This window comes from Notothenia coriiceps, unplaced genomic scaffold, assembly GCF_000735185.1.
Source record: "Notothenia coriiceps isolate Sejong01 unplaced genomic scaffold, NC01 NC01_scaffold00013172, whole genome shotgun sequence".
Lineage (NCBI taxonomy): Eukaryota > Metazoa > Chordata > Actinopteri > Perciformes > Nototheniidae > Notothenia > Notothenia coriiceps.
Genome location: NW_011345873.1, coordinates 291,480 through 318,013, shown reverse-complemented (window position 1 = coordinate 318,013; position 26,534 = coordinate 291,480). Strand labels below are relative to the sequence as shown.

The following is a 26,534-nucleotide window of genomic DNA, read 5'->3' as shown; positions in this document are numbered from 1 at the left end:
CTGTTGTTCATGTGTGCATTATTCAGCTTAATATAACCAGGAGAACAGTAAATGGACAGTAGAGTCAAATTCAGTAGAAAATGTTTAATCATTTGATTGTTTGCAGGATTATGAGAATTCAATGACTTTTATCAAAAAACATTCTAGTTTGTTGAGCCACTTTTTCATACAATACAAATATTTTTTCAAAAAACGACACAGAATAGATAAACTTTCACACACAAGTTGTTGCACACGTTTCACACGGATGTATGCATACACAAAGATTGTCCTTCATGGTGAGGGTACCTGGGAGTTTTCTAACACACAATACAAACTGACAGTGTTCACAATGATATTGCAAACAGCCCCTAGAGCTTTTTCTAAATTATTTGGGTAAAAGCACCTTAAAGATTATAAATATATCTACTAACACTGGAGTAAAGGCATCACATGGCATAATGATACAACTAGATTTAGGTTGCACAGATCTATAAAAACATGAAGGGTTCAGTGCTCATTTACATCAAAGAACCTGAATCACAGATCTCCCATGGTTTATGTGAAAACATTACAAAGATAAGCGAAGGCTTCGCAAACGACCCAACAAAACAAACATCTAACAGTAGGATAGAACAACTTTGGAGTCTTATTGGTAGGAAAATATTTGAGAAAATGTCTGACCAAAATGCCCAAGTGTAATCACAGCATTGCTTATTGCAGTGTTACTAAGTGCACAACATTATAGTACTTTGTTAAGACACATGACAGACTTCAGGACGGTGCTACATGAGAGCTTAAGTTCACAGAGGGCATCATAAAAAATATCGAGTTTAATCTGAAGTAATTAAAAAAGTTTGTAAACATTACCTGCTGTCATCAGCTTTTCATTGTACTAGAAAAATCGAGGAAATACAAATCGATTCACATTATAAAATGTGTTTATATCAAAAAACACAATCCCAGCTTTTCCTGTACTGATTAAAAAAAGGCACTTAATCTTTGATCGAAGCTCTTGAGATGACACATGTTGGCAGTGATATCAGGCTACACACTGAGAAGAGACACACCCGATCACCTGGCTGATGATCATCTGTTTAGAAAACGGATTCAGCTTACCCGGGGTCAGAAGTCAGACTCTGCGGCACACTGCTGCAGGTACCAATCATACAGATTCCCCTGTTGAGCAAAATGAACTGGGTCAGATTCAAATGGCTGTTTTTGTTTTTAAATTAAGCAAAAAGCGGTTCATCTAAACTATTCATGAAATCTGAATGTAGGTTGTTTTATTACAAGCTAGTCTGCCATTCCTGTGCCGGACTAAACTTGCCTTTCTAAGCACATGAGATTCACAGGAAATGGTGCCGCATGTAATCCAGCATTACCGATTGTATTTATTTTGTAACTGATATTAACTGAATATTAACATTTTATGGATAGTGGTACAATTATGGCAGTCAGCAGTGATCATAAATATAAAACCTAAATTATGAAAAAAAAACTGAAAAAATGGACTCAGGCTCAGGTTATAGCTTTTGTCTGTGATTTATTAAAAACCCCTTCTGCATTACGCATATTAATTACACATGGTATAACAGCAGCTATTCTTTTTTTACTAAATATGACACAATGGCACAAAATTAAACTCACCTTCTTCGTTTTGACGATATCCTGGATGTAATCGCTGTACTCTGCCATCGTCCTCTTCTCCTTCTTCGTCAGAGTCTTATTCCCTCGGCTGGGAATGAAGAGCATCACAACAATGTTCGCTTAGAATATCAACAATCAACGTCCTCTGGGTGTGTGTGCTTGTGTCTGAGAGAGTGTGTTTATATTTGTTGTGAATCTACTTCAAACCCTTCTTGAAAAAACTGAAAAAGCTTTCTTTATTTAGACATTTCATGTGGTTAGCGTTTCATTCAAAGTATCCTGGTTCCCCTCTGGACAAAATGACATTACAAATTATTTACCTGACGCTTTCATCCAAAGTGACTTACATACTGTAGTCTACTTTACTACAAAAGCATCTTGTCCAATTTTCTTTCTGATTTAATCCTTTGTTCTACACAAAATCTGGAGGTCTATCAGAACATCCTTAACCCCAAAATAACTTTCACTTAAACAAAACACAGAAAAATAATTTTAGAAGTTGAAGCAAAATAATTGCTTGCTCTATTTTAAAAGAAAATCCTGATTAGTCAATATGAATTGTAATAAAATAATGTTCGGTCGATTGACTCATCAATAATCAATTATTCTGCTTTGAAGCTATTATTCAGCTTGACGTGTGAATATATATGTTTGTATTGAATATTCGTGACACTCACCCTGCAAAATATTTTGCTAGGCAAAGCAGTAGGTAGCAAAAAGCTCCAAAAACGATGACAAATAGTACTTGTCCATCTTCTGGTATCCAGTCCCATAAATACATAATTATTCCCTGAAAGACACAAAGAAAAAACCTTCAGAGAACCAATTAGACTTCAAGAAAAAATAACTAATTATGCAACAAAATTATATATTTTTATTTCAATGTTATTTTTTTCTATTACAAATAGTTACTGTGCGACTCTTACTGTAAAAACGAAGAGGGTCCGAGACGGCCCTTCCCCGAGCAGCTCGTCCAGCTGCACCTGGGAGAAAGTGTTCACGATGAAACTGAGGATGAAGAGGGCGGGGAGGAAGATACCCAGAGCGCCACATAGGAACGAGTGAAGACGGACGCTTTTGTTGTGAGTCACGTCGGCCCTGCGTCCAAACAGAGGAATCTGGTTTTAATATCACATTTTCTGCAGCAGATAACACCGGGTGACTCTTATCTCATCTGTATACACGTGTTGTGGTTTATTTGCTTTCAGATGTCATATTACATCCGGTTATATTGCATTTAACACATATAGCAACCTGTCCTGATCCAGTTTGCTGCTGATGGTGGAACAAATGAGGTCACAGTCTTTCTCCAGCTGGTCCAGGGTCTTCTGCACGGCCTGGTTGATGGTCTTCTCGATGGTTTCACACACCACATCGATCTGGTTCACACAGCGGCTCGGCTGAACAAGAGAAAAGGCCTCATCAGTTTTGAATAACGGTACAAACATGTGAGCAGGGTCTGGACAACAGATCCTGAGGGCCCTGTGATTGACAGTGCATTTACCAGGAAGTGAAGATACTCTTGCTCAGCGAAAATAAATCTGAGGTTGGACGGTGGGCACAAATCTACCGCGCTCCGTGGTTGTAGATCAAAGGATGGTGCAGTAATAACTCAGGACTAGGGCTGCTATAGCCAAAGGTGTCTTATCAAAAGCTATGGTTTACAACCCCCCCTCCCCTCCACTCCCTCGAGGGTTGATAACTCTCTTTGCCATCATATTGCAAAATGAATCACCCTGTTCCAGCCATCGGGAGCCAGCAGGAAACCTGGAGTGGATAATTTACATTTCAGGATAATCAATGTTTGTTGAACCCCCAAGGATAGCAGAGCGCTTTAAATCCAGACCTAAGATCAGACCCGGAGCTGAGGAGGTATGGCGAGAAAAATAATTTAGATCTTATCTCCATAATCCTCCAAATATGTTTTAAATTCTTAGAAGGGCACTAAAACATAATATATAATATAATTACTAAACCTAACCTTTTGTGGGTTGGGGATGTATATCGTAGGCATGTCAAAACCACATTTGTTGAGACCTGGACGGCGACACAGCTCCTGGACTATCTGCATCATCACCCTCTGCAGAAATAAACAAATAGAAGTTATATTTTTAGAATCAACCTTATTTTGGCTACAAGATTGTAGCCAAATAGAAATGAAAAAGGCCATACTTAAGTGAAGGTACCTGTCTGTCTGTGTCCTTCCCAGCTTCATCTGCCTTGCTGAGGTAGAACCGCAGTTTGTCTCCACTTGTCTCACTCAGCTTCTCCACTATGTTGAGTGTGCGTTTGCAAAGCGCCTGGCCCATTGGGTCGAAGAACACGAATACCAAGTCGGCCTGTTCTCCTGCATAAAGATAAAAACAAACTTCCATTAGATCAGTGCTTCTCAAAGTGTGGTCCGCGGACCACTGGTGGTCCGTGAGCGCCCCCTAGTGGTCTGTGAGTATATTGGTAACATTTCACATTTTAAATAAATAAATACATTTAAGTCTTCCGCACTCTCGTGGGAATATCTCCGCAATGGAGCGAGCTTAAGTTTCATGCATGATATAGCCCAGGGCAACACCTACGTCACACATGTTGACGTGACGTAGTTTGTACCATTTTCAGGCGATTTGTAATCTGTTCTAGAAAAACGATGTGTTTTTGGATATTTGTGGAGTTAGGTGGTCCGCGAGTGTGAAAAAGTTTGAGAAACACTGCATTAGAGGAACACACACACATTGAGATTGTACATTGAAACTGCTGCAAAGACATACCCAACCACGTAATGGCGGCGTTGACATCAAAAGGGTAGACCATGTCTCCGTCCACCAGACCTGGCGTGTCCACAAATGTCACCAGACTGAACTTCTTCTGCTTGGAGGAGGAGATCTCAGCAGTCAGGTAGTCCATAGCACCTGGAATAAAACAACAATGTATGTGTACAGGTGCTCCCTTCAGGATAAATGTATAGCAACAGATGATAAATACAAGGTCTCTTCAGGAAGCCGTCACCTCTAATGACCATATTGTTATCTGCCAGTGGAAGCCGCAGTGCGGTCAATACTTGGAAACCCGAGGAAGGCCAATGACGTTAAAGATCAAGAAGAACGCACGTTTGAAATTGCAAGAATGGGCATTTGCGATGATATGGCAAAAAAGTACAGGGTGATTTAGACAAATATTATTATAAGCACTTTTTAAAAGAAAAATGCATCAATACATTCTGGTTAAAAAGCGGCCACACCCTCACAGATTCATCTTGAATTTTAACACGTGAAAACATTTTCTAGGTCTTACGTTTTCTCATAGTCCCTTCTGCTGAGCGGTCTGTTGTCTTGGTTGCACACAACAGCTCTTCAACTGGCAGCTTTAGTGTGGGGCGTGGGACATAAAGCTAGCCAGTGAAGAACGACTGTGAGGCAACGCGCTGTGTGGGGTTCCCTTACTCCACCACAACCACCACACATGAGTCCCCGTCAAACCCAGACTCTGAGCACCAGAACAGCATCACTATTTAGACACTTTTAATAAAATAACCCCATCCCCCCCTCAACACACACACACACCACACACACACACACACACACACACACACACACACACTGGCCTGGGATGACACAGAGGCTGTTTGATAGGAAGCGGGCAGGTGTTAACAGTCAGTACAGATCCCATCCTTGTGCTGCAGAGATGCACATTAGCATTCCCTCATGTTTCTCTTACATCAGCATGGCCACAGTATCAATGCATCTGCTTCCTATCACACATCGGGAAGCTAATTCCCACAGTTAATTTTGAGCAATTATTGTCGCACGCAAGGTGACTAGATGCTCTTATACATATATATGCAGATACTAACAGCTTCATGTTTGATCTCTAACAGGTCGATACTTCCCTCAGACATGCATGCATTTCAACCTCAGGAATTATGTAAGTCCCTCTGAACCTTTGGCTTAGACACAGATGTAATCGTCCACTATAGTGGGAGAAAAGTCCTCTGAGACTCCCAAAAGGTGAAAAGGAGAGTGATACTCTCCGATGGGTGCTAAGTTCCTCAAGTGACTGTAACTGAGAAGGCTGCACTGGAGATCCTGCGCATGAGGAAAAGGGCAAAGGCTGCAATAATGCTGCATCAACCAAGACTAAAAAAGAACTTGTTGGACTAAACAGGTCAAACTATGTCTAGCACAAATACATATAAAGAACATTTGTAAAAGACACAGCCACAAATCTATGTAGTCCAACAATATAGTACTTACATCCCACAATATAGCACTTTAAAAACTATCCATTCACTTGCAGCTCAAAGTCTTGACAACAGGTTGAAAATATAAAGACATAAACACCCCTTATGTAAGTCTAAAACAATATTAAGAAGTCTCTCCTAAGCAAATCCCAAAGGAGATCAAACTGCATAGCATCAGCAGCTATACTCCCACATAAGGAGTGGTGTTTTTCTGATGAGTCATCCTGAGCCACTGTGACAGGTAAACAAACGCTGATATTTCCAGAGGCGACGTTGAAGTTGAAATAAAAAGCTTGCTGGTATTTCGTTGGTGTTGCTGAGGCTCTGCAGAGTGGAGCTGTTGCTGCTGCTGTGGCGTCTCTTATGGCTGTGACATTTCTCAGCAGCTCCTCCTGACTCCACTGCACTGCTGTCAATGGGGCGTGTGACTCACAAGCCATACAGCGCACTCAGTGAACCTTCACTCTCTACACACTCACCGTCAAACGCATGCACATACATTAGCGCCCTCCCCCCTCTATGCTGATGCTCCCACTCAGAGAGCAGGCACACCCAGACCTTCTGCACTTCAACATCCAGTGTATTCAGAACAGAGAGTCCAGACTAATTCTCTTGAAACAATATGCTGCTAATTACGTGTCCTTCTTCAATGCGAGAGTCATCTCTATTCCCATATCTAACAACACACATGTAAGGAGAATGGGAACTGGGGTGGCGTCTGATTATATAAAGAAAACGTAATACGTCAAAGATGTGACTCAGCGATGTTGAGTCATCAAGGTGAAGCTCATAAACTCCACTTCAAATCTCAAAACACACGAGACGACCAGAAACTAGACAAATCAGTGTTACATTTCAACACGCAGGAATAAACAGACTGATTTTAGTTGATGCTATGGATTACAACATTTAAATGTGTTGATCTCAAATAGCTACATTTCTCAACTTCTGAATTTGAAATGAGTCCGTAACACACACACTTTAAACATTCCCAGTAGGATACGTGCCACACAGCAGGGCGCTATCTGAACATAAAGGTAACCATCTGTGGCTGCAGCTCATGATAACACCCTGCTCACTGCTCCTAATGCTGCTTCTCCAGCTGACTTTAACTCTTTATCCCCCCTTTGCTGTTTCCTATGACTCCAGCAGAGGGAAAAATCCATAAAAAACACAATCAAATTATATTTTTCCGTTGTACACACTAGAAAAGGGATGACATTAATTAGATTTTAGGCGTCATGGAGAGGCAAATGAGAAAGTGTTGTGTACTCAAACTGCAGAACTGGAGTTATCGTTTTGCACAAAAGCAGGAAATATGTTAGTTTCAGTATCAAAGGCTATTAAGGCTAATTCTCCTCACACTCATTTCATAAAAAATGTACTGTACTGTTGTATTATGTGGGATAGGCAGGTGTTTTGATGCCTCTCATTAGAAACAAAGCAGACATTTCTCATTATGATAAGATTAGGAACATAGAAATGCAGCATGGCATATAAACACATAATCAGCACAACCATGGCATTTGTTTTCAATAGTGCATTTGTCAGAAACCCATTAGGAGTTATTGATGCTAAACCAAGAGGAAAGGCTTACCTTTGAACTCAAGGATTGGTCGAAAGTGAGGGTAGAGATGAAGCGTTGCATTGCCCTGTGAAAGAGTTAAAAAGAAATGTAAGGAATAAACTGATTCTTGATAAACACAATTTCTTGAGTTTTGACAATTTTAAGTCTTTTAAAATTATGTGTTTTTTTTTTTAAATGTTTACATGGACTGCCAACTGTTATGTTCATAAATGTTGTATGTGACGGGACTACGGATGGAAATTAGCTCAAAGCTAAAATCCGGCTCATTTACATTTCAAAGCATTATTTTGTTTAAAATGTTCATTAATGTGCATTGTCCCGGGTCAAATAAACGATTGAATGAAAAAAAAAAGAGACAAATATTGATCTGCAGCCTGAGATCCCTCCCACTTAAACTGAGTCCTCTGTGTTCTCGGTATTCAGTCTTCCAGCAGCTGCAGCTCGTTTTAAGCTTTTCCTGTACACAGAAGAGAATCCTTCCACTCCTCAGTCCTGCACTGCAAATATATGATTCATCCTCATCACCTTCAACACAGCAGGATATGAGCAGAGGAGGAGAAGGAGGGTGAGAGAAGACGGAGAGACAGGTGTCTCCCCTTCCTGTGTATATGCTGCAACGAGGCATCCTTTATGTGTGTGTGTGTGTTTGCATGTGTGTGTTTGCATGTGTGTGTGTGTGTGTTTGCATGTGTGTGTCTATACAACTAAGTCCCTCATTGGAGCGAGCAGCATACAGAATGAGAAATCACAAGCGACTGAGGGAGGGAGTGTCTCTGTTCGTACAAGCTGACATCAAACGCATCGCTGCATCAACGTTTATGAAGAGGAGCAGCTTCACTTCCATCACTGTAGTCATTCAGAAATCACTCGTCCCATAAACCGAGAAGTGCCATATGAATATGAAAACCTGTCACTTAACAAACACTGATATGATCCGGATTCAATTATAAAAGCAGGAAAGCGGAAGCAGCACAACGCTGGTTTTATTTATTGTAGTTCTCTTTTTGATAATCAGTTGGCACTTGGCTTTTCAGCCGGTCTTATACAAATGAAGCTCTTCTGTACGAGCGCTGGAAATGTTGGCCCTCTTCATGCCGTTCTTACCGTCAATGATTCTCTTTTTCGACCACTTGTGACGAACGTGAATCCCTGAGTTTCGATAGCGACGCCTGCTTTCTGTATGTGCTCCTCAGCGTACCTGAAATGACATCAAGAGGTATTAAATGCATCAAAAACTATTATCTTTAATGTTGTATTTATAAGTAAGTACACAGGACCTTATGCAACAACGCTGTATTCCTACATTCCTACATGTTGTTGATTATTGTTTCAATAAGTATTTTAATTAATGATTAATAGTTACGTTTTAAATGTGAATAGATTGTGAATCTTAATCATTACTCAGCAATGAACAAATTGTCATTTAAATATTATGTTATTCATAATAGTGAAAACTATTTTCAGGGAGAAATCTATTATTTTCCCAACCAACCAAGTGCTGTAACTTAAAGAGAAATTAACCAATTTAACAGCACCTCTGAAAATCGAGAGCGAGAACTTATTTAATATTTCCATTTGTGTTTAACTCTTTAACACAAATCAACAACTTCATGCTAAAAACACCGACTGCCCCAGAGGAGGTCCTCCCTAAAAGCTTTAAAATATGTGAGGTCAGCGGCTGCAGGCATGATTGACAACTGTGCTCTTGATGGAGTTTGTTCAAAACACATTCCTGCATCAGCTTAGTGGAACATTTTAGATACAACATGAGTTTTTCAGCACCTCACGGACACTAGAGTAGGGCCTCTGTGGTGTTTTTAAATGTAGAGCAAAAAGGGTAAGTCATTATTAAAATGGTGAATCAATTGGCGACAATGTTTTTTTCATTAATGGAATCACTTTTTTATACGTATTATTATTACTAGTTTATGAGGATTTTGCCTTGAGCTCTGGGAATATGTGAAGGACATTTTTTTATATTTAGAAAAGTTTTAAGACAAATTGATTAAATAGAAAAGAAAACAGAAGGTTAATTGACAAAGAAAATAATCTAACAACCCTTACTATAACATATATATTTGGCTATAGCGCTATTAGTGTGGTTTTGAGTTTTATCAGACCATTGTGGGCAATGTTGCTATCAAAGAGCCAGACTCAAAATATTGAATACACAGCACTTACTGTGATAACATAGCTGTATTGATCAGTTGTATAATCAAAGAATAGACATTTCCATCTGGTTATTTTACTACAAATTAGTATAGACATTTATAAAATAAAACAAGTACTACATCACAAGTATTATATTTTATGGAGACATTACAAAAATGTGAACCTTAATGCTCATTTTCAATTTAGAATAAGCTCAGGGGAAATAAAACAATAACAAATAGTGAAGTAAGGTCATCGTATTCTCCTCTTTTTGTTTTACGGGGGCTTTATTTTGTATTTAAGGTTTTCTGAGGACTTATTCCTATAAACCATATCATGCATTACCAGTTAATGAAAGAGCTCTTCCCTGCAGAGTGGTTCCCCATTATCATCACAATGATCTTCTTTCTGGGAGGCAGGAGCCGAACTCCGAGACTGCTGGCTATCTTCACCAGGCCTGAGGACACGCGGACACACACACACACACACACACCGGGGCATGGGTGTTATTACAGTCGTTTCATCTCAATGTAATGTGTGTGTTGGAACAGGGTGATCCTGAAAAAGCAATAACCTCTCCTGATAAAGAAAGGCTCGAGAACATTCAACGTGGCAGAAGGCTTTTACAAACTATAATGCTATATTAACTAAGGCAGGACACATACTGGACATCTCCTTGAAGTGCTGTAAGAGCAAAGTCTTCACACAGATAGTATACTTAGGTGTAAAAGTCTGAATAATTACAGTGCGAAAAATCTGCAGCTAAGTTATAACAGCAAAATGTACTTTGTCATCAGTATCAAAAGTTAATTTAATGCAGTGAAAATATTCCCACTCAGTCCTGTTATATTATAGCCTATAAGCTGCTTTTGCAAGAATAATACCGCTCTATTTATGTGTACCATATGTTGCATTTTACTACTGTAGATGTTTAAGGTTGTGCTAGTTTAACCCCTTTATATACTGTTTGGTGATTTAATCTACAGCGATGCACCATATTATATAACAGTATCATGGTGGTATGGTGTCTTTCCTGTGAGATCCACACATCTCTAAAAAGTCAGTTATGTAAACTCAGAAAAACAGCACTGTGTTTAGCTTAAGTAGTTTATCTAATTTAAGAAGTAAGATAATTGTATGAAAACATTAAGGAATACATCATCCAGTTTTTCACAAAAATTTAAAAAATGTGGGGAAGCATGGTTTACTGGACAAGGGGATGTAAAACTTACTATGCCTCTGACATGTATTAAAGGAGAAGTGTAAAGTTTAATTAAATACAAATATTTAAGTAAAGTATTCCCACATATGCCACAAGCTGTATTTATGTAAATTACCAGATCAGTTAACAGAGTTTTGTTGTTGAAGACAAGAAAAAACAGTTTTGCAAATATGTACCAGGAGGACCTTGAAAAGAAACGCCTGGGCTTCACCCTTGTTATCTATCTCTAGAGTACATTTCAGGAGGGGCTGTTTACGTTAAGGCCCACTTCCTCTACGTTTAAAACACAAATATAACGATGAAACCTGACTGTGTGTGTGCGGTATTCAGACAGGTTGCAGTCGGAAAGGCGTTGCCCTTAAAGGAGCTGCAGAGGAGCCAGTGTTCAATGTCATGTGTTTGACACTGGCTGACAGCTGCAGCACACATAAGTTCCTTTGTATTCACCCAGCAGCGTTTATGTTTTACATTCAATACAAACTTAAGACCCACCTTGCACTAAGTTACATAACTTTAAACTATGCGTGCTTGGACCTGCTTCACGGTCCTAACTTCGCTTTAACGTTGACGCATTATTCCCCGTTATTGAGTATTTACCGTTTTCGCTGTCGACATATAAAGTGTGGCATTCTTTCAGTATCTTCTCACTCGGTGTCGTGATCGCAGACTCCAGAGGGTTTGCAACAGACCGGGGCTTTCTACCCGACATTATGAACTTAGTCTGCAGAATCTCTGCTCTTCCCTTCACCGGTCCGCCAGGGGAAGAGTTTCAGTGTTACGCCGCCAGGGGAAGAGTTTCAGTGTGACACCTGGACTGTGTGGGCATGGTGGGGATACAGCGCAGTGCTGCGGTCAGACAGTGGCAGGACACCGAGGACAAATGCAACAGGTTTAACTTTAATATCTTTACACCCTTTGTTTTTAAACGTATTTGATCAAAAGTCAATATTTTTCTTTTCTTTTTTAATGTTAAAATGTTTTTGTTTTTTTATATTTTCTTTTTATAATTGTTATATTTTTGACTTCTTACAACTTATTTTCAAATGTTGTTTATGTTTGCACCAACAAACATTTTGAACATTTGCTCACTGAAAATGTCAAATTCAATTTGAACATTTAAATCAACAACATTTGGGGACCACATTTTAATGAAATTAAAAATACCACTTTATTATAAACCTTTCAGAGAACACAGATATTTGGGGTACTTAAAAAGTCAATATATTCCTAATTAACTGAACACTTTCTGGTTTGTATTACACCCAAGTTAGGTTTTATTTGGAATGAGGGATTCCAGCTATGAATAATACACTTTCCCTCGAGCTGCTGAGTTGTGTCTGCTGTCTGTGGAGCCACTCCGGGATCCGTCTGAGAATTAAATAATCTCCACACACGCTGCACACACAACTAAATAGTACATTTCAGGAAAATAGCAGTAGTAGGAATAGTCAATGTGTTCATTCTTACTTGAGGTGCATTTCGCTTTCAGGCTCAAGTGGCAAGACTGGCTTGAACAAATTCTTAGAGGCTCTTGTAGGATTAAAAGTTTTTCCCGGATAAACTACTCAACCTTTTGGGGTCGTGTGTAGAACAGCATGACCTTAAAAAGCCCCGTAGTGATTACAGGCTGAAGCAGCAGCAGTAGTTATTCAACCCTTGTGATGTGATATGAAAGATTATAAACAGACACGCATTCATGTTTATAGATAAATCCATGTCTTTCTTTTTCTTTTTTCTTACATTTTCAATTGACTTGACAATGGAGTTGGACTCTTAAATGCACATTCTGTATATTCTGGTCTTACAATCAAAACAATAACAAAAGAGAGTATAGTGGCATGTTCAAGGGGATCAAAAGAGACCATATCAGTGCATGGTTAAAATGTCATAAAAACGTATAAAAAAGGTATGCCAAACATGGCGCTGACTGAAGGGAATAAGTCACAATAACATGAGTCTAAATGAGGCCTGAATGAATTGGACCTTTACCTATACTTAAAACTATGGATTTCTCTAGGTTGGAAAATGGTTTGAAAAGTGTCCTAAGAGAACACACCACAACAGCATTTAGTAAAGGTCAAGATGTTTTAGATATGTAATGTTATAATACCTTTTTAAAAAAGGCTTTATATGCCCTATACATACATTTTCAAATATGATAAGAGAAATTCCAAGATATTCAAAACTATTATCTAGTGCTACAGAAAATACTACTTCCAGGCAGGTGCATACATTTAAATGTAGTCCAGTATGCTGATCATAATATTTTCTGGCACCTGAATGGAGAACATGGGATCATGTCTGTAATATGACATATGTAATGAGGGTTGTGCAATAGGTCGCCATTGTCAGTATGTGTGTCTGTGTATTGTGTTTGTTCAAACGGTGTATGACTGATGATATGTGTATGTCTCTTAATATCTACTATGTTTGTATGTACATGTATGCGGAACTGCAGGACGGAGTCCAGAACTAATTTCCTCACGGGGACAATAAAGTATATCGTATCGTATCGTAATAGGAAAGGGTTGTCGTTAGGTGTCCCATTCATTTAGACATAAGGGATGATTTAATTTTTGTATTTGGGTCAGTGATCCCTCTTTTAGCCTCGGGAGCATTTGGGCATGTGCTTTAAGAGTTAAAAGGTTCCCCCCTGCAGCTGATATTTGCTGCCCTAACAATAGGCAGCCATTATCTTACTGTTTTAACTGAAGTGGAAACATTATAAATGGTCCATTGAAACACTTCGATGAGGAATCTGAAGAATCAAAGAAAGAGGTGAGTAGAAACCCAAACTCGGCAACCTTTTAATGCCTCAGAACTTCAGAAGGCTGCAATGGAAATGTGTGCTTTGTTTTGAACTTAGTGTTTACCTTCAAGACATCCAAAGTCCTTATGTTATCGACTGCGTGGGGAGCATGTGGGAAGGTTTGTAAGAGTATTGGCATTTATTGTTTTGTATTTGTAAAATAAAAGGCTAATACTATATTCAGAAAAAAAATTGGCTCTAATTTTTTTTTTCTAATTTTTTTTTTTTTTAAGCTAATTTTTGATTTAATGAACGATACTTGTACTGTATCTTGTGGTTCAACAGTGTTTGCTTTAAATGTCAAGTGTAAAGTGAAGACACATTTCATTAATTGTTAGACTTATTGGATGATAGACAAATGAATAATCAGTGCACAAATCAAAGTGAGGAATGTAAAATACACCTGTAAATAAATGTAGGCTAAAATGTATGTGTTGCCATTTTCTAATGACTCTCTATTACGGGTTTATAAATTGTATATCTAATTCTTCATGAAGGGTAATAAATCATATACAATTTAAATGCATTAGTGATCTGTTGATCTATTAAATCTACATGTATGCAGATAGGGTCCTCTTGTATTTGGCAGTAATGTAATGTAATAAATGCTTCATGATGCTTCAAGTGTCCTGTTGGAGGAGGATGAACACCAGCCCCAGTAATGTTTACACAAAATTGCAACCCAAAACATGTTAATTTTAATCAACTTTTAACACTGCATTATGAAGCTTGTAATGGGCCTATTTGTATCCATCTTGCAGAATTAAAGGTAAAAAGAGTATCATACTGACCACATAAATATAAAACAATACGGTTGACTGTCTTCTCAACCCCTTGACCCTTTTGAAGCTTTAACTTTTTAGCTTTCAGACACCTTTAAGATGGTGCAGATGTTCACATCCCTGCTCTTCATGATGTCTGAGACATACAGCAGGAAGAGTCACTACTGCTGATGTTGAACATAATGCTGTTTTTAAACATAACTGTAGTTCAGATTACATATAGCCTATGGATTCAACATCTCTATGACCATGTGTTTCACTTTCGGAACTTTTAGAATTTATTGTAAAAACAAGAGTTTATAATAATTATAAAGTTGGATAATGATTTAACAGTGTGGCTGTCATGAGGCAGCCCGACTCTCAGCCTCCTCCACGGCTGTTTGTAGGCTGAAGCAACACGGATGGATGCTGTTATAATAACTTTTTTAACTTTTCATTGTATTCTTTTCTGGGAAACATTCTTTTGGGCACAGTTGGATAGAGATGTAGTCTACTGAGGGGGGGAAAGCATTTAAAGCTCACATTTGTGATGCAGCTGGTTCTAGCTACACTGCTGTGAAATCCTGATAGACACGGATTAATAGAGCCGATTCTCCTCACCTCGCTGTGACTTCATGACAACAGATCACTTGTATCTTCCTAATGATAAATCCATCCTCCCGTCATTTAAGCTTCCTTTTGAGAGCAAACTCCTCTCATGAAGGATGCACAAACGAGAAACCACATCGGACTTTGAGCAAAAAATCGGCGACAAAATGCCAAAAGAATTTACGGATGAATTTGAGCCTCTGCTTATTAAAGATTTCAGTGGAAAAAAACAACCAAAGGTATGTGGAATATGAGAAAAAAAATCAAAAACAGTCTCTACTGAGACGTCGAAATTAAAGTTGTTAATGATGTAAATATATGTTTTGTATTGCAGCTCCCAAACAGAGCACTTGTGTTGGCCGCCTGTGCTGCCTGTATAGGGGGAACCTTTCAGTTTGGATATAATATCTCTATCATCAATGCACCCACAGCGGTAATAACCCCACTGTGTCACCACATTTACTGCAGTATTTATGCACATTTGTCTGTACTCATGCTAAATGGGCTACTTTGTTATTTTTAATTCATTCTGAACATCCATGTTTCTCTTTTTATCTTCAGGATGTGCATAATTTCATCAACCAAACCTGGATTGAGCGTTACCAAACTGGCATACCAAAAAATGTTATCACCCTGCTTTGGTCCACTATTGTGTCTATATTCACTATAGGGGGGCTGTTAGGAGTGACAGTCGGTGGGACACTCTCTGTGAAGCTTGGAAGGTATGGCATATTTTTTGCAATATTTTTATTTTGTCCATATTGTTTTTAACATTAATGCCATAATATCATATTGCGTTTCCAGGAAAGGGACACTGTTAGCAAATAATGCATTTGCAATAATCGCTGCTCTGCTGATGGGCCTGAGTTACCCCACAGGATATTTTGAATTACTCATCATCGGACGTTTTATCACTGGATTAAATGCAGGTAAATCATTCAGAAATACATCTAGAGAGTGTGTTCACCAGTGTATTCAGTGTTTGGATTTAATTTTGCATTTCAAACCTCATAAATATAGCTTTAATCACATATTTTATTTTCCCAGGCATTGGTCTTTGTGTTCAAGCTCTGTACCTGGGGGAAATAGCTCCGACTGCATTTCGTGGGGCCATGGGAATGGGAACCTCTATTTCCATAACTTTAGGGCTCTTAGCTGGACAAGTGGTTGGTCTCAAGTAAGTAAATGCTATATTAAGGCTACAAACAACTCATTTCATTTTAGAATAATCTGCCAATCATTAAAGGTGGGGTAGGTAATTTCGAAGAAACCAGCTCGAGTGCGCTAGAATTTGAAAATACCCAACCGGAAAAAATCTGCCACTTCCTTACAGAGCCCCTCCTCCAACACACACGAACGTGCACATGACCAATGAGCAGTGGCGACTGGTCATTAGGGGCAGGTGGGGCAAAGCCCCACCTAGTGTCAGCAGAAAGTATTAAAACATTTTTTTTTCTATAAAATATATTTTAGGATCATGTTTAATCATCTGATTCGTCTGTACATTGCTGTTTTAGTCTGTGTTCTTCTAATTAGTGTCTACAGTGCAGGGGCGGACTGGGAGGAAAAAGTGGCCCGGGGATTAATTGACAGACAGGCCCACTTAATTCGCGACATGTATCGGCCGGCCGACGACAAAAGTATGTTACTTAACAAAAAATCCTATGCATTTATTGTTATTTTGGACCATTATTCATATAGTAATCACATTACCTGAGCCCTTGAGTTGCCTATAGCAAAATAGTTACAGCATATATTTATTGATTTTAATGTTAACAGATCATTGATGCAATAACATTTGGACCCAATTTGCCTGACTTGACGCATGGAATAAAACATGGGCGTAGGAAGCATCCTCAATGTGGATGAGACAATTTAACAGGGGGTGTGGGCAGGTGGTGGACCTCACCTCCTCTAGGGGGGTCCGGGAAGATTTTTTTTTCAAATGTTGAAGTTAAATGCATCAATCTGGTGCACTTTGAGTGCAAAATTAGGGACTAAATACATCTCACAACACCCATATGTTATTGTAAACAGATTTACTTTTTCTTTCAACATTTATTTGAACAGCAAGTAGAGGCAAAAGTGACTGCACCCAAAACAATAAACCTGCTAGCTAACTAGCCTAAACTCAGTAACAGAATGTGGGCAACACGTTCTTCTCCACAGCCGCGCGACCTCTGAGTCAGACGTCACTTCCATCTTTTCTATCCTAGGGGTACATCCACCCCCCCTGAACCCCCGTTTGCAAGGCCGCCTCCCTGAACCCAGCTTTGCTACAATACAGTATACGTGACACACAGCGTATACAAAAACGCCTGTTACGCTTGCGCAGCTTGTTTTATCCATCTTTAGCAACTGCCAGCTTGGTCAGTCACTCAACTCGCTACGTTCACATGCGCGAGTGACAGCTGCCTACGGGCCTGATGTGGTGAAAGTGAAACTTATCTTGTATAGATAGAACATTTCATAGGTTCATTCATTTTTGGGCCCTCCGGCCCACGCCACAGCACTGGCCACGGGGAAACTCCGCTGTATTCCCAGATGGGCCAGTCCGCCCCTGCTACAGTGTATGAACCTATTGGAGCTGCTTTTGAGCCATGTGGGACAACCCATGCGATGTATAATAAGAACAAAACCCGATCATGCCCCTCCCTCTCACTGTCTAAGTGAATTGCGTGACTGCTACAAACTCACTGCCTGCGATGCGCTCAGGAGTATTTTCCTTATGCTGTGTGGCAAAAAACAATTCAATGACCATAGGGGCACTGAGCGTGCCATCCCCACCACACGTCGATCTCTCACGATAATTCAGAGCCTGATTGGCTGTTAAGTACGTGATGCCGCCGCGAAAAGTGTGGTGCTGGGAGGATGGAGACGGAAGGATCGGAGAGGAGGTGCAGCTGACCGGCGCTGNGTGCTGTTTTCATTCTTCTTTGAACACCAGCAAGACCGCTAACAGCCTATTTCAACAATCACACTCCCTGTCATTGACATAATTAATAGATAGTTTAGCTTCTCGTCATCATTTGCTGTGGCCAACTGATGTTAACGATCGTAACTGAAAGGCTGCCTGCCAAACGTAAACATTCAGCCACGTGACATCCAGCCAAACTCTCGCGAGAGTTTTACACAAGACGGATCCTTTCTAGCCATAAACGAGGAGGAGAGAGACGCGTCCTAAAACCCGGAAGTAAGCTGCGCATGGGTTCCCTCCACAAAAAAGCAATGAGATTTCTCCATAGGATTTTAGAAAATAGCTCGAAATAAGATCTGTGGGAAACGTACCTGTAAATGCACGTTTTGTTCAGCCGGATAATATCCACATGTCTACCCTACTTTTATAATTTTTGAATCATAAATCTATCGATTAGATTTATGATTCAATTTTTGAAACTACAAGAAGATAAGGAGGACTTTTACAAAAAAGTAATAGAGAATTTTGTCCAGAAGGATAGCCAAATGGACTTCATCTTCAAGTCAAGTCAAGACCGCAATTTTATTGAAAATGGGATCTTAGAACAATTCAATATTTAAATGATTAAATTACATTTTTTGGGTATCCTTTTGTTGAACTGTCTGTTTAAAATTAACCGAAGCATCAGACAAAAACAGCTTCTGACTCTTCAGGTTTACAAATATTATATTTTGATTTAGGTCAAAATATAATATTTGTAAACCTGAAGAGTCAGTGCCAGTACCTCACCAGCCATGAACCTCACTGCATGTCACTGCAGAAGCTATATAGACATCTACGTTTTTTGTGCCCCACCACTTTTGTACATATAAAAACGCCACTGCCAATGAGGGCACGAGATAAGTTTGTGCACAGATGGAAGGCTGACAGGCAGGTAGACCATCCAGTTATTTTAGCCGGGCCGGCTCAGATGATTGGTCGTGCTTTTTACAGTACTACGGCTTCCACAGATGAATTTTTTTAATGGATTTTATGGAAGCACTTAAGATATTCATTGCTATCGGGATGTTAAGAGCATTCCATGGAATATAACAAAAAGTGTATCCCGTGCCGGTTTCTCAAACTTACCTACCCCAAAATGTCAATAAATAGTGAAAAAATATCCATCCGAGTTTCTCAAAATTCTGAATGATGTCTTCAACTGTTTTACAGTCCAAGGCTCAGAGATGTTCTGGTAACTATAAGATAAAACAGAGGAAGAAAAATAAATCTCCATTTCTGAGAAGCTTAAAACAGCAGTGTGTGCCGTTTTGGATGAACAAACATGTATTAATTATCAAAAAAGTAGATCTTTGTTGATTTACTTTTTGTTAACTAATAATTGAAGCGCTAATGGATATATTTGATTTTTACATGAAATAATAATATATCTCACATCTTTGTTCCCTTTTGCCATCTTTGTTCTGTATACCAGGCTTAATGGAAAAAGACAACACTTTAAAAGAAAAAGAGAAAAATGCTATACTGTGTTTTTGTTTAGACATGTCTGTGTGATTTCCCAGAGAGCTCCTGGGTAAAGAAGACTACTGGCCCATCCTGCTCGCCACCACATGTGTCCCAGCCTTCCTGCAGCTCCTGATCCTGCCCTGGTTCCCCGAGAGCCCGCGCTACCTGCTCATCGACAGAGGAGATAGTGAAGGATGCAAGAAAGGTAAACTTGCACTGAAACTACTGTACAGATGCTTTCATTTCCAAATCTGTGTGATTGTTTCTCTTCACCACCAAGAAGATCATAGCGCACATGATAGCATGGTTGAAATGATTGAGGGCTCCCTTTTATCTGGAATCACTGGAGGGCAGATTTTGTCCTCATGCCAGTGATTTACAGCATGTGATAACATTGTGTTAATGCCACATTAACACATGAAACCTTTTTTAATCAGATTCTCAACAAAAAAATCCCCTCTAGCCTTGTCAGATGAGAAGAATGGTAAATATGGGGAAAACTTTGATCACCATGCTTGTCATGTGTTTCCCCATCTGCAGCCCTGAAGCAACTGCACGGTGTATCTTGCTGTGATGGCGAACTTGATGATATCGAGAAGGAGAAGAGAGGTTTGGCAGATTTCAAGGCCAAGACACCCTGGGAGCTCTTATGTGATCGTAGCGTCCGCTTGCAGCTTCTCACCGCGGCGCTGCTCAACGTGGCACAGCAGCTGAACGGCATCAATGCTGTACGTCTATATTATACCTGTTGTTCCTTTAATTGATTTTTCCTGCTACCTCTAACAAGGTTCCTAAAAGATGATACACTTTGTTTTTTATTTTGTTTCCTGTAGATTTACTTCTATGCCAATTACTTGTTCACACAATCTGGTATCTCTGCTGAAAGAATTCCATATGTGACCCTTGGCACTGGTGCCTGTGAACTCGTCACAGCTTTAACATGTGTAAGTATGAGTTTCACACTGTATTTTTATTGTGGTGTTCCTTCTTGCTACAGCAACACAACAGGGTAATAGGTATAGGTGTACAGCCACAAGGGTATAACCGGCATTTCTAATAAAAGCGTCATGCAAAGGATAAGAGTCAGAGTGCAACTGAAATAGATCAGAGCAGAACACTACAGAGGAAACATTGTAATAAAACATTCAATGGTGAGATTAAAAAATATTGTCGAGCAGGATTTAGCGGAAAACAAAACTACGGAGCCCTGGAGGGATCATAGAGAGAAAAATAAATAAAATTGAGGCCACGAATTACATCTCGTGCGCACGAGTTAATAAAGCGTGGCCTCGTTTTATTTATTTTCCTCTCTATGAACCCTCCAGGGCTCCGTACAAAACTGACGAGTAAAAGGTCAAAGTTAAATTCAAGGAAAGTGTTTGCCTCGAGTGTCTTTGGTCCTGTGACATGCTGTGTGTCTCACAGGGTATCGTCATTGATCGCCTGGGAAGGAAAGTGCTCATCATGGGAGGATACATACTGATGAGCATCTGCTGCATATTATTCACGCTGACGCTCTCTTATCAGGTACCTCATTATAAAACATATATTTAAACCATTGTTTTTGACCATAAATAAGTATGTACTCACTAAACTAATTTCTTCTGTTTGGCTTTATTTCTCACAGAGTGCCAGCCCCATAGTTCCTTACTTGAGCATAGCTAGTGTGTTTGCTTTTATCCTCAGTTTTGGCTTAGGACCAGGTAATACCTTTTTCCTTCATTGAAGTAGTTTCTTAGCAGCTGCTGTTGCACAATGGTTATAACTAACGTGATTTATTTTGGTGTTTCTTCTTCCTTGAAGGTGGTGTGACTAACATCTTGACCACTGAACTCTTCACTCAAGCAACACGCCCTGCAGCCTACATTATCGCAGGGTCGTTGAACTGGTTGAGCTTCTTCTTGATCAGCATGGTCTTCCCTTTTCTTGTGGTAAGCATTCAATAAAGGCCGTCCAATTTGATAATGTTTTTCAGATCGATATTTTCTCTGCATGATTATTATGCTAGAAATGATTCACAGTTATGACATTATAAAGATATTTAAAGACATTTTGAGACAGATGAGAACAATGCTGTCACTCAAAATCATCTTTAACTTTGTTTATTGTATGTTTTACCTTTTTTGTCCAATAGAATACACTCAAAAGACGAGTTTAGGGCAGAGAGAGTTATTCTTTAACCAAGATAATATCTGTAACCAATTACTTAAAAGGCGCTGAATTATTTACACCATAATATAATATGTGTTAAATGAATATAATATCAATATTTCACTTTTCAAATATCACGCTAGGCCATACAGGTATATCACAACACAAGTATGTTCATATAACGGTATCTTCTTTTTCAAATGCTATATCATTATCTGGTCCATTTCAAAGGACGAAATGAAAGTAATAAACTTGGTTCTTTGAGAGATTTGGACTCATTGTGTTATATCCTGTTTTATTTGTACAGGTTTGGCTGGAGCAGTATTGTTTCCTCATCTTCATGGCCATCAGCACCTGTATGGCCATATACATTTTCTTTGTCCTTCCTGAAACCAAGAACAAAACCTTTATTGAAATCCAGAATGAGTTCAAGTCCTCCAAAAAGGCCCGCACTGTCGATGCAACAGGGATGAGGCAGTTATTATCTATATAACATATTACCCATGAATACAGCAATTAAAGCATTTTTGTCTTCCACTATTTGTTTTCACAAACATGAGTACCTTCCACAAGGCTTTATAGTCCACACTCACAACATATTCAATCAGAAAATGTATCTTAATATAAATGATAAACATATAGCATACATAAGTCATGGTGCTTTGCTTGAACTAAAGAGATGTGCCTGGAAGTCATAACAACATCACTTTGGTTCAAATTGTATTCGTCACAATATGTTTTTGTTTTTTTTGGTATGATAAATGATCAATTGGTGTGTAAAACCCATAAAAAAGAGAATTCCATTGATTTTTTTTAAATAAAGATGAACTCAAGACAGAGTGAGAGTATTTTCAAAGTGAACTGTTATGCACTTTTGGATGCCTGTTAAGTTTCCTGACCTTTCAGTGTGGTATGTGGCCTGGAGAACAAAAGGTTCATTGATGTGCGAGTCAAGTAGTCTGTTTTCATTCTACTGGGGTCACAGGAGTGCTTTATATTACTTTAACAGCAATTACAGTACTATGATAAATGTTAAAGTAAAATAACTTAAAGTGATCATTCATATGTTTTCAATATGTTGTTTGAAGTTGCGTACTTAGTCACAGTGTTATCTACAGTAGATGGCAGTCTGCATTAAGTTTGGTAAAACAGACTGCAACAAATTGCATTTACTCAAGTACTGTATTTAAAGGGAACCTATCAGGCAAAATGCACTTTTTGATGTCTTTTATACATAAATATGTGTCCCCGGTGTGTCGGGGAACTCACGCAGCGTCAGAAAATAAAACCCTCTCTCTTTTCCTCCGTACCCACATCTCTAAAAACGAGGGATAAAAAAAAAGCATCAGCTAAATGCAATGTAATAATGAGGGAACAACGGAGCTGATCCAGATTTGCGTCCGATATGACATAATATCGGAAATGTGGACCCACGGCACTATCAGAAAGTTGCTATCAGAAACAATGCCCGACTGTTTTGGACGTAATATGGTCGGTGTTTACATTAGCATTGCTAACACTCAGAGCTAACCTGTACTGGAGAGCATGTTTGTGAAGAAGCAGGAAATAAAAAGGAACTCACCTTGTGGTATAACCGGCAAGAGAGAAAGCCTTTGAGCTCCATACTGTTTCAGAAATAATCCTTGATAATCCATGATATGGCGTTTCATCACCGCAGTATTTAGTTTAGACTTTAGACAGTAGCTGCCGGGTCCCGCATGAGCTCAGCCCCCTCCTTTTTTATTTTGTATCAATATATATATTTTTAAAGCTTTACACCCAAAATCAGCACTTTTGAAACAGGAAGTGAAATTGAGGGATATGAGGCACGGCTAGAAGGGGTGATCTGTTTGGTATTTTGAGCAAAACACTTCATAGACATGTTCTTTATATATTTTTATATTGAGGTGACCTTTAATTGAAATATGTAGGTACTTGAGTATTTTTGACATTATGTTTCTTTATACTTTTACTCCTCTACATTTTGTAGGCAAATGTGCTATACTTTTCACTCCACTACATTTATTGTGTACATTGTGTTACCAGTTACGTTGCAGATTTAGATTATTAATACAAAATATAAATCAACACACATCATTATATATTTTAGGTTAAGCTATAGCTACCCCGTGGTAATTCAAATAAGCCAATTCAAGTAATGAACATGCACCAACATTTTAATTCAAATGAATGTAATCTGTTGCTTAAAATGTCCACAACGAATACTTTTAATGCAGGACTTTTACTTGAAACAGAGTATTTTTACACTTCAGTACGGAAGAGGATTAGGGCCACATGTGAAACACTTTTTTAGATCCGACCGAAAGTGAGGATTCTGACTTTTTTCTTGGAATTCTGACTTTAATCTCAGAATAAATATATATATTTTTTGTCAATTTATTGAACATGTCAGAAACAAAACATACAACAATAATAATAATATATATATATTTTTTTTTACTTATGATAATTATTATAACAAAGTAGAAAAATAATATATAAGAATAAAATAACTACTTTTGGTCATGTGGCCCTAATCCTCTTCTGTAAACAGTATGCCTCTCCTGCCGCTCAGTGTACTCTCCAGCAGGGGGCAGCAAGGCTTAATTTACGATAGTTGGAAAACAGAGAAGAAGAAAGAGAAGCTCCTCTCATTCAACATGGCGTCCTAGAGCAGTGTCCATGCTCGTTTGTTGACATATATTTATACATTAAACTCATGCTACATTAGTGGAAGTACAGCTACTAAAACCATGTCGAGACTCATCATTAAAAACCTCCCTAATGGGGTAAGTAATCTCCCGTATGTCAGCACCATTTTGTCTGGTTTCTCCTGAAGATTTAACCTCGCTGTGTGTTGTGTGCAGATGAAGGAGGAGAGGTTCAGGTCCATGTTTGCTGCCTTTGGCACAGTGACAGACTGCTCTCTGAAGTTCACCAAGGATGGGAAGTTCCGTAAGTTCGGCTTTGTGGGGTTTAAAGCCGAGGAAGACGCGAACAACGCTCTGAAACACTTCAACAAGAGCTTCGTGGACACATCCAGAGTGACGGTATGGAGATGACCATCAGTGGTGCAGTATTCAGATGCTTTACTTTAGTGAAAGAACCAATACGTTTGTGTCAAAGTACTGCATCAGAGGGGGGAGAAGTACTCAGATCTTGTACTTAAGTAGAAGTACCAGAGTGTACCTCCCACCTCTGTACTTCATTAAAAGTAATGGTCCTGCATTCAACTTACTTAAGTCAAAGTACAGAAGTATTATCAGCAAGATGTACTTAAAGTATAACAAGTCAAAGTAATCATTGTGCAGAAAAATTGCCTTTCTGTATTTATATAATTATATTTATACAAGGGACATTAGGAGATAATATTGTTGCATCAAGTAGCATTTTACTTTAGTAGAGAAACAAAGTTCTGATGGACTTTTTGTATAATATTTACAATTATTTGTAATTGAAATACAATTTACTCTTTTGTGACTTAAAGAGTTAGTCCACTAGTTTAATTTTTAGAGATGGTACTTTTTAAAAGTAGCTAAAGCTGTTAAATTCATGTAGTGGAGTCAAATTATATTATTTCCCTTTTTTGTTAAAGTACTGGAGTAGAAGTATAGCATAGCATATCATGGAAACAACCCTCAAAAGTGTAATTAGGTACAGTACTTGAGTAAATGTATTTAGTTACCTCTGCTGACCATGCGTGTTGATGACTGTGACTGTTTGTTTTACACATGTGAACAGTAAATACTGGTTTTCATGTCTTCCAGGTTGAGATGTGTAAGGCGTTTGGAGACCCCACTAAAGCCAAAGCCTGGAGCAAACACACCCAGAGCCTCGAAAAACCCTCCACCCCTGCTGACTCAGACAGCAAGAAGGTACACACACCAGGAAGAAAGTATTATCATCACAGGGAAAAAACAATAACCACATACAAAACAATTTGACATCTCTTCCGGATTCTTTATACTTTGTACAATGTTTACATACAAATCATATGAAGATTTAAAAAAGTACAATGTATATTAAACTGTGTCTGCAACACTATCCCGTAAAACCTTATTTTTGTGTCTGCCTTTTAGAAAAATAAACAGAAAAAGGAAACCAACGGAACCTTGGAAATTGTGAGTCAAAGTATCAGATTCTATGTTTGTTAAATGTTCATTATACAACATCTGAATGTGGACATGATGAAATCAAGCTCCTTGTGAATCATACATAATAAACATCAATACTTCTTTGGTTACCAACCGCAAAGTGCAGAAATCTCCTTGAAGTTGTTATATTTACACCCAGGTCTAAATCAGCCTCACTAAAACCTGTTTAATATTGACATAATGACATTATTGACGTAACGTAAATAATTGTTATAATAAGTGATAAATTACAGTTTTTCTGTTTTTAAAAGAGAATCCTTTTTGGGCCTTTGAACATTCCAATATCTCACAGTTATAGTGGAAAGAGACACTAAGTGTGTACAGTTTTCTTTGTTGTTGTTTGTTTATGCAAGTTGTAATCATTGCATGTCTACTTGTGGTGTGTCTCAGCTGGAAGAGGACCAGGGGTTCAAGGAGTTTCTGTCGGTACATCAGAACCGAAGCCAAGCACCGACCTGGTCCAATGACACTATGCAGCAGCTGCAAACTGATCCTGATGCTGCAGTGGTGAAGACTCAGAGCAAGAAAAAGGTTGCTTCTGATGATTACCTTAACTTCGATTCAGACGAGTCAGAGGAGGAGGAGGAGGAGAAGGAGGAGGAGGAAGAAGAGGGTGAAGCTGAAGGTTAGTAATGATGGTCCCTTCTTAGTCTAGGCAAATAAAAGGTGTGTTCTAATTTAGGGGCTGGATCCTCTGAAGTCTGGATTTGCATGTAGTTCCATAACAAATTAGTTAATGTATACTTTTCAGTGTTTTCCCACAGAATTAGATTCTATTTGTGGGGGCACCGCACTGCACCCCCCCC

The 26,534-nt window shown here is 38.8% G+C and overlaps 3 protein-coding genes across 3 annotated transcripts in view; 2 read left to right on the top strand and 1 right to left on the bottom strand.

Moving 5' to 3' along the window:
• Positions 1–69: 69 nt before the first annotated feature.
• On the bottom strand, positions 70–11,664 carry LOC104947830 (uncharacterized). Its single transcript, XM_010773938.1, has 12 exons — positions 11,419–11,664; positions 9,945–10,056; positions 8,553–8,646; positions 7,458–7,512; positions 4,392–4,532; positions 3,816–3,976; positions 3,611–3,709; positions 2,884–3,029; positions 2,556–2,727; positions 2,307–2,419; positions 1,630–1,717; positions 70–1,158 (listed from the first exon to the last, which is right to left on the bottom strand). The coding sequence occupies exons 1-12, from the start codon at positions 11,528–11,530 to the stop codon at positions 1,105–1,107; spliced, it is 1,347 nt and encodes a 448-aa protein (XP_010772240.1). The 5' UTR covers positions 11,531–11,664; the 3' UTR covers positions 70–1,104.
• A 3,443-nt stretch (positions 11,665–15,107) lies between these two features.
• slc2a11b (solute carrier family 2 member 11b) lies at positions 15,108–22,114 on the top strand. Its single transcript, XM_010773937.1, has 12 exons — positions 15,108–15,239; positions 15,335–15,433; positions 15,562–15,722; positions 15,805–15,929; positions 16,048–16,177; positions 19,480–19,628; positions 19,964–20,151; positions 20,257–20,367; positions 20,849–20,950; positions 21,051–21,126; positions 21,227–21,354; positions 21,882–22,114. Exons 1-12 carry the CDS (start codon positions 15,117–15,119, stop codon positions 22,065–22,067), a joined length of 1,578 nt encoding a protein of 525 aa, XP_010772239.1. The 5' UTR covers positions 15,108–15,116; the 3' UTR covers positions 22,068–22,114.
• Positions 22,115–24,220: 2,106 nt separating this feature from the next.
• rbm19 (RNA binding motif protein 19) overlaps positions 24,221–26,534 on the top strand; it is a 9,088-nt gene continuing 6,774 nt past the window's right edge. The window contains 5 exon segments of the mRNA XM_010773936.1: positions 24,221–24,363; positions 24,442–24,624; positions 25,342–25,449; positions 25,654–25,695; positions 26,119–26,353. Coding sequence (XP_010772238.1) covers positions 24,328–24,363; positions 24,442–24,624; positions 25,342–25,449; positions 25,654–25,695; positions 26,119–26,353 — 604 coding nt within the window. The 5' untranslated portion in view covers positions 24,221–24,327.

Coding starts and splice junctions, on each gene's coding strand:
- LOC104947830 (XM_010773938.1), bottom strand. CDS start 11,530: ATGTCGGGTAGAAAGCCCCGGTCTGTTGCAAACCCTCTGGAGTCTGCG. Junction 3,977..4,391: donor CGCCGCCATTACGTGGTTGG/GTATGTCTTTGC, acceptor ATCTTTATGCAG/GAGAACAGGCCGACTTGGTA. Junction 2,420..2,555: donor GGACCCTCTTCGTTTTTACA/GTAAGAGTCGCA, acceptor TGTGTCTTTCAG/GGAATAATTATGTATTTATG.
- slc2a11b (XM_010773937.1), top strand. CDS start 15,117: ATGCACAAACGAGAAACCACATCGGACTTTGAGCAAAAAATCGGCGAC. Junction 20,368..20,848: donor TCGTCACAGCTTTAACATGT/GTAAGTATGAGT, acceptor TGTGTCTCACAG/GGTATCGTCATTGATCGCCT. Junction 21,127..21,226: donor CAGTTTTGGCTTAGGACCAG/GTAATACCTTTT, acceptor TCTTCCTTGAAG/GTGGTGTGACTAACATCTTG.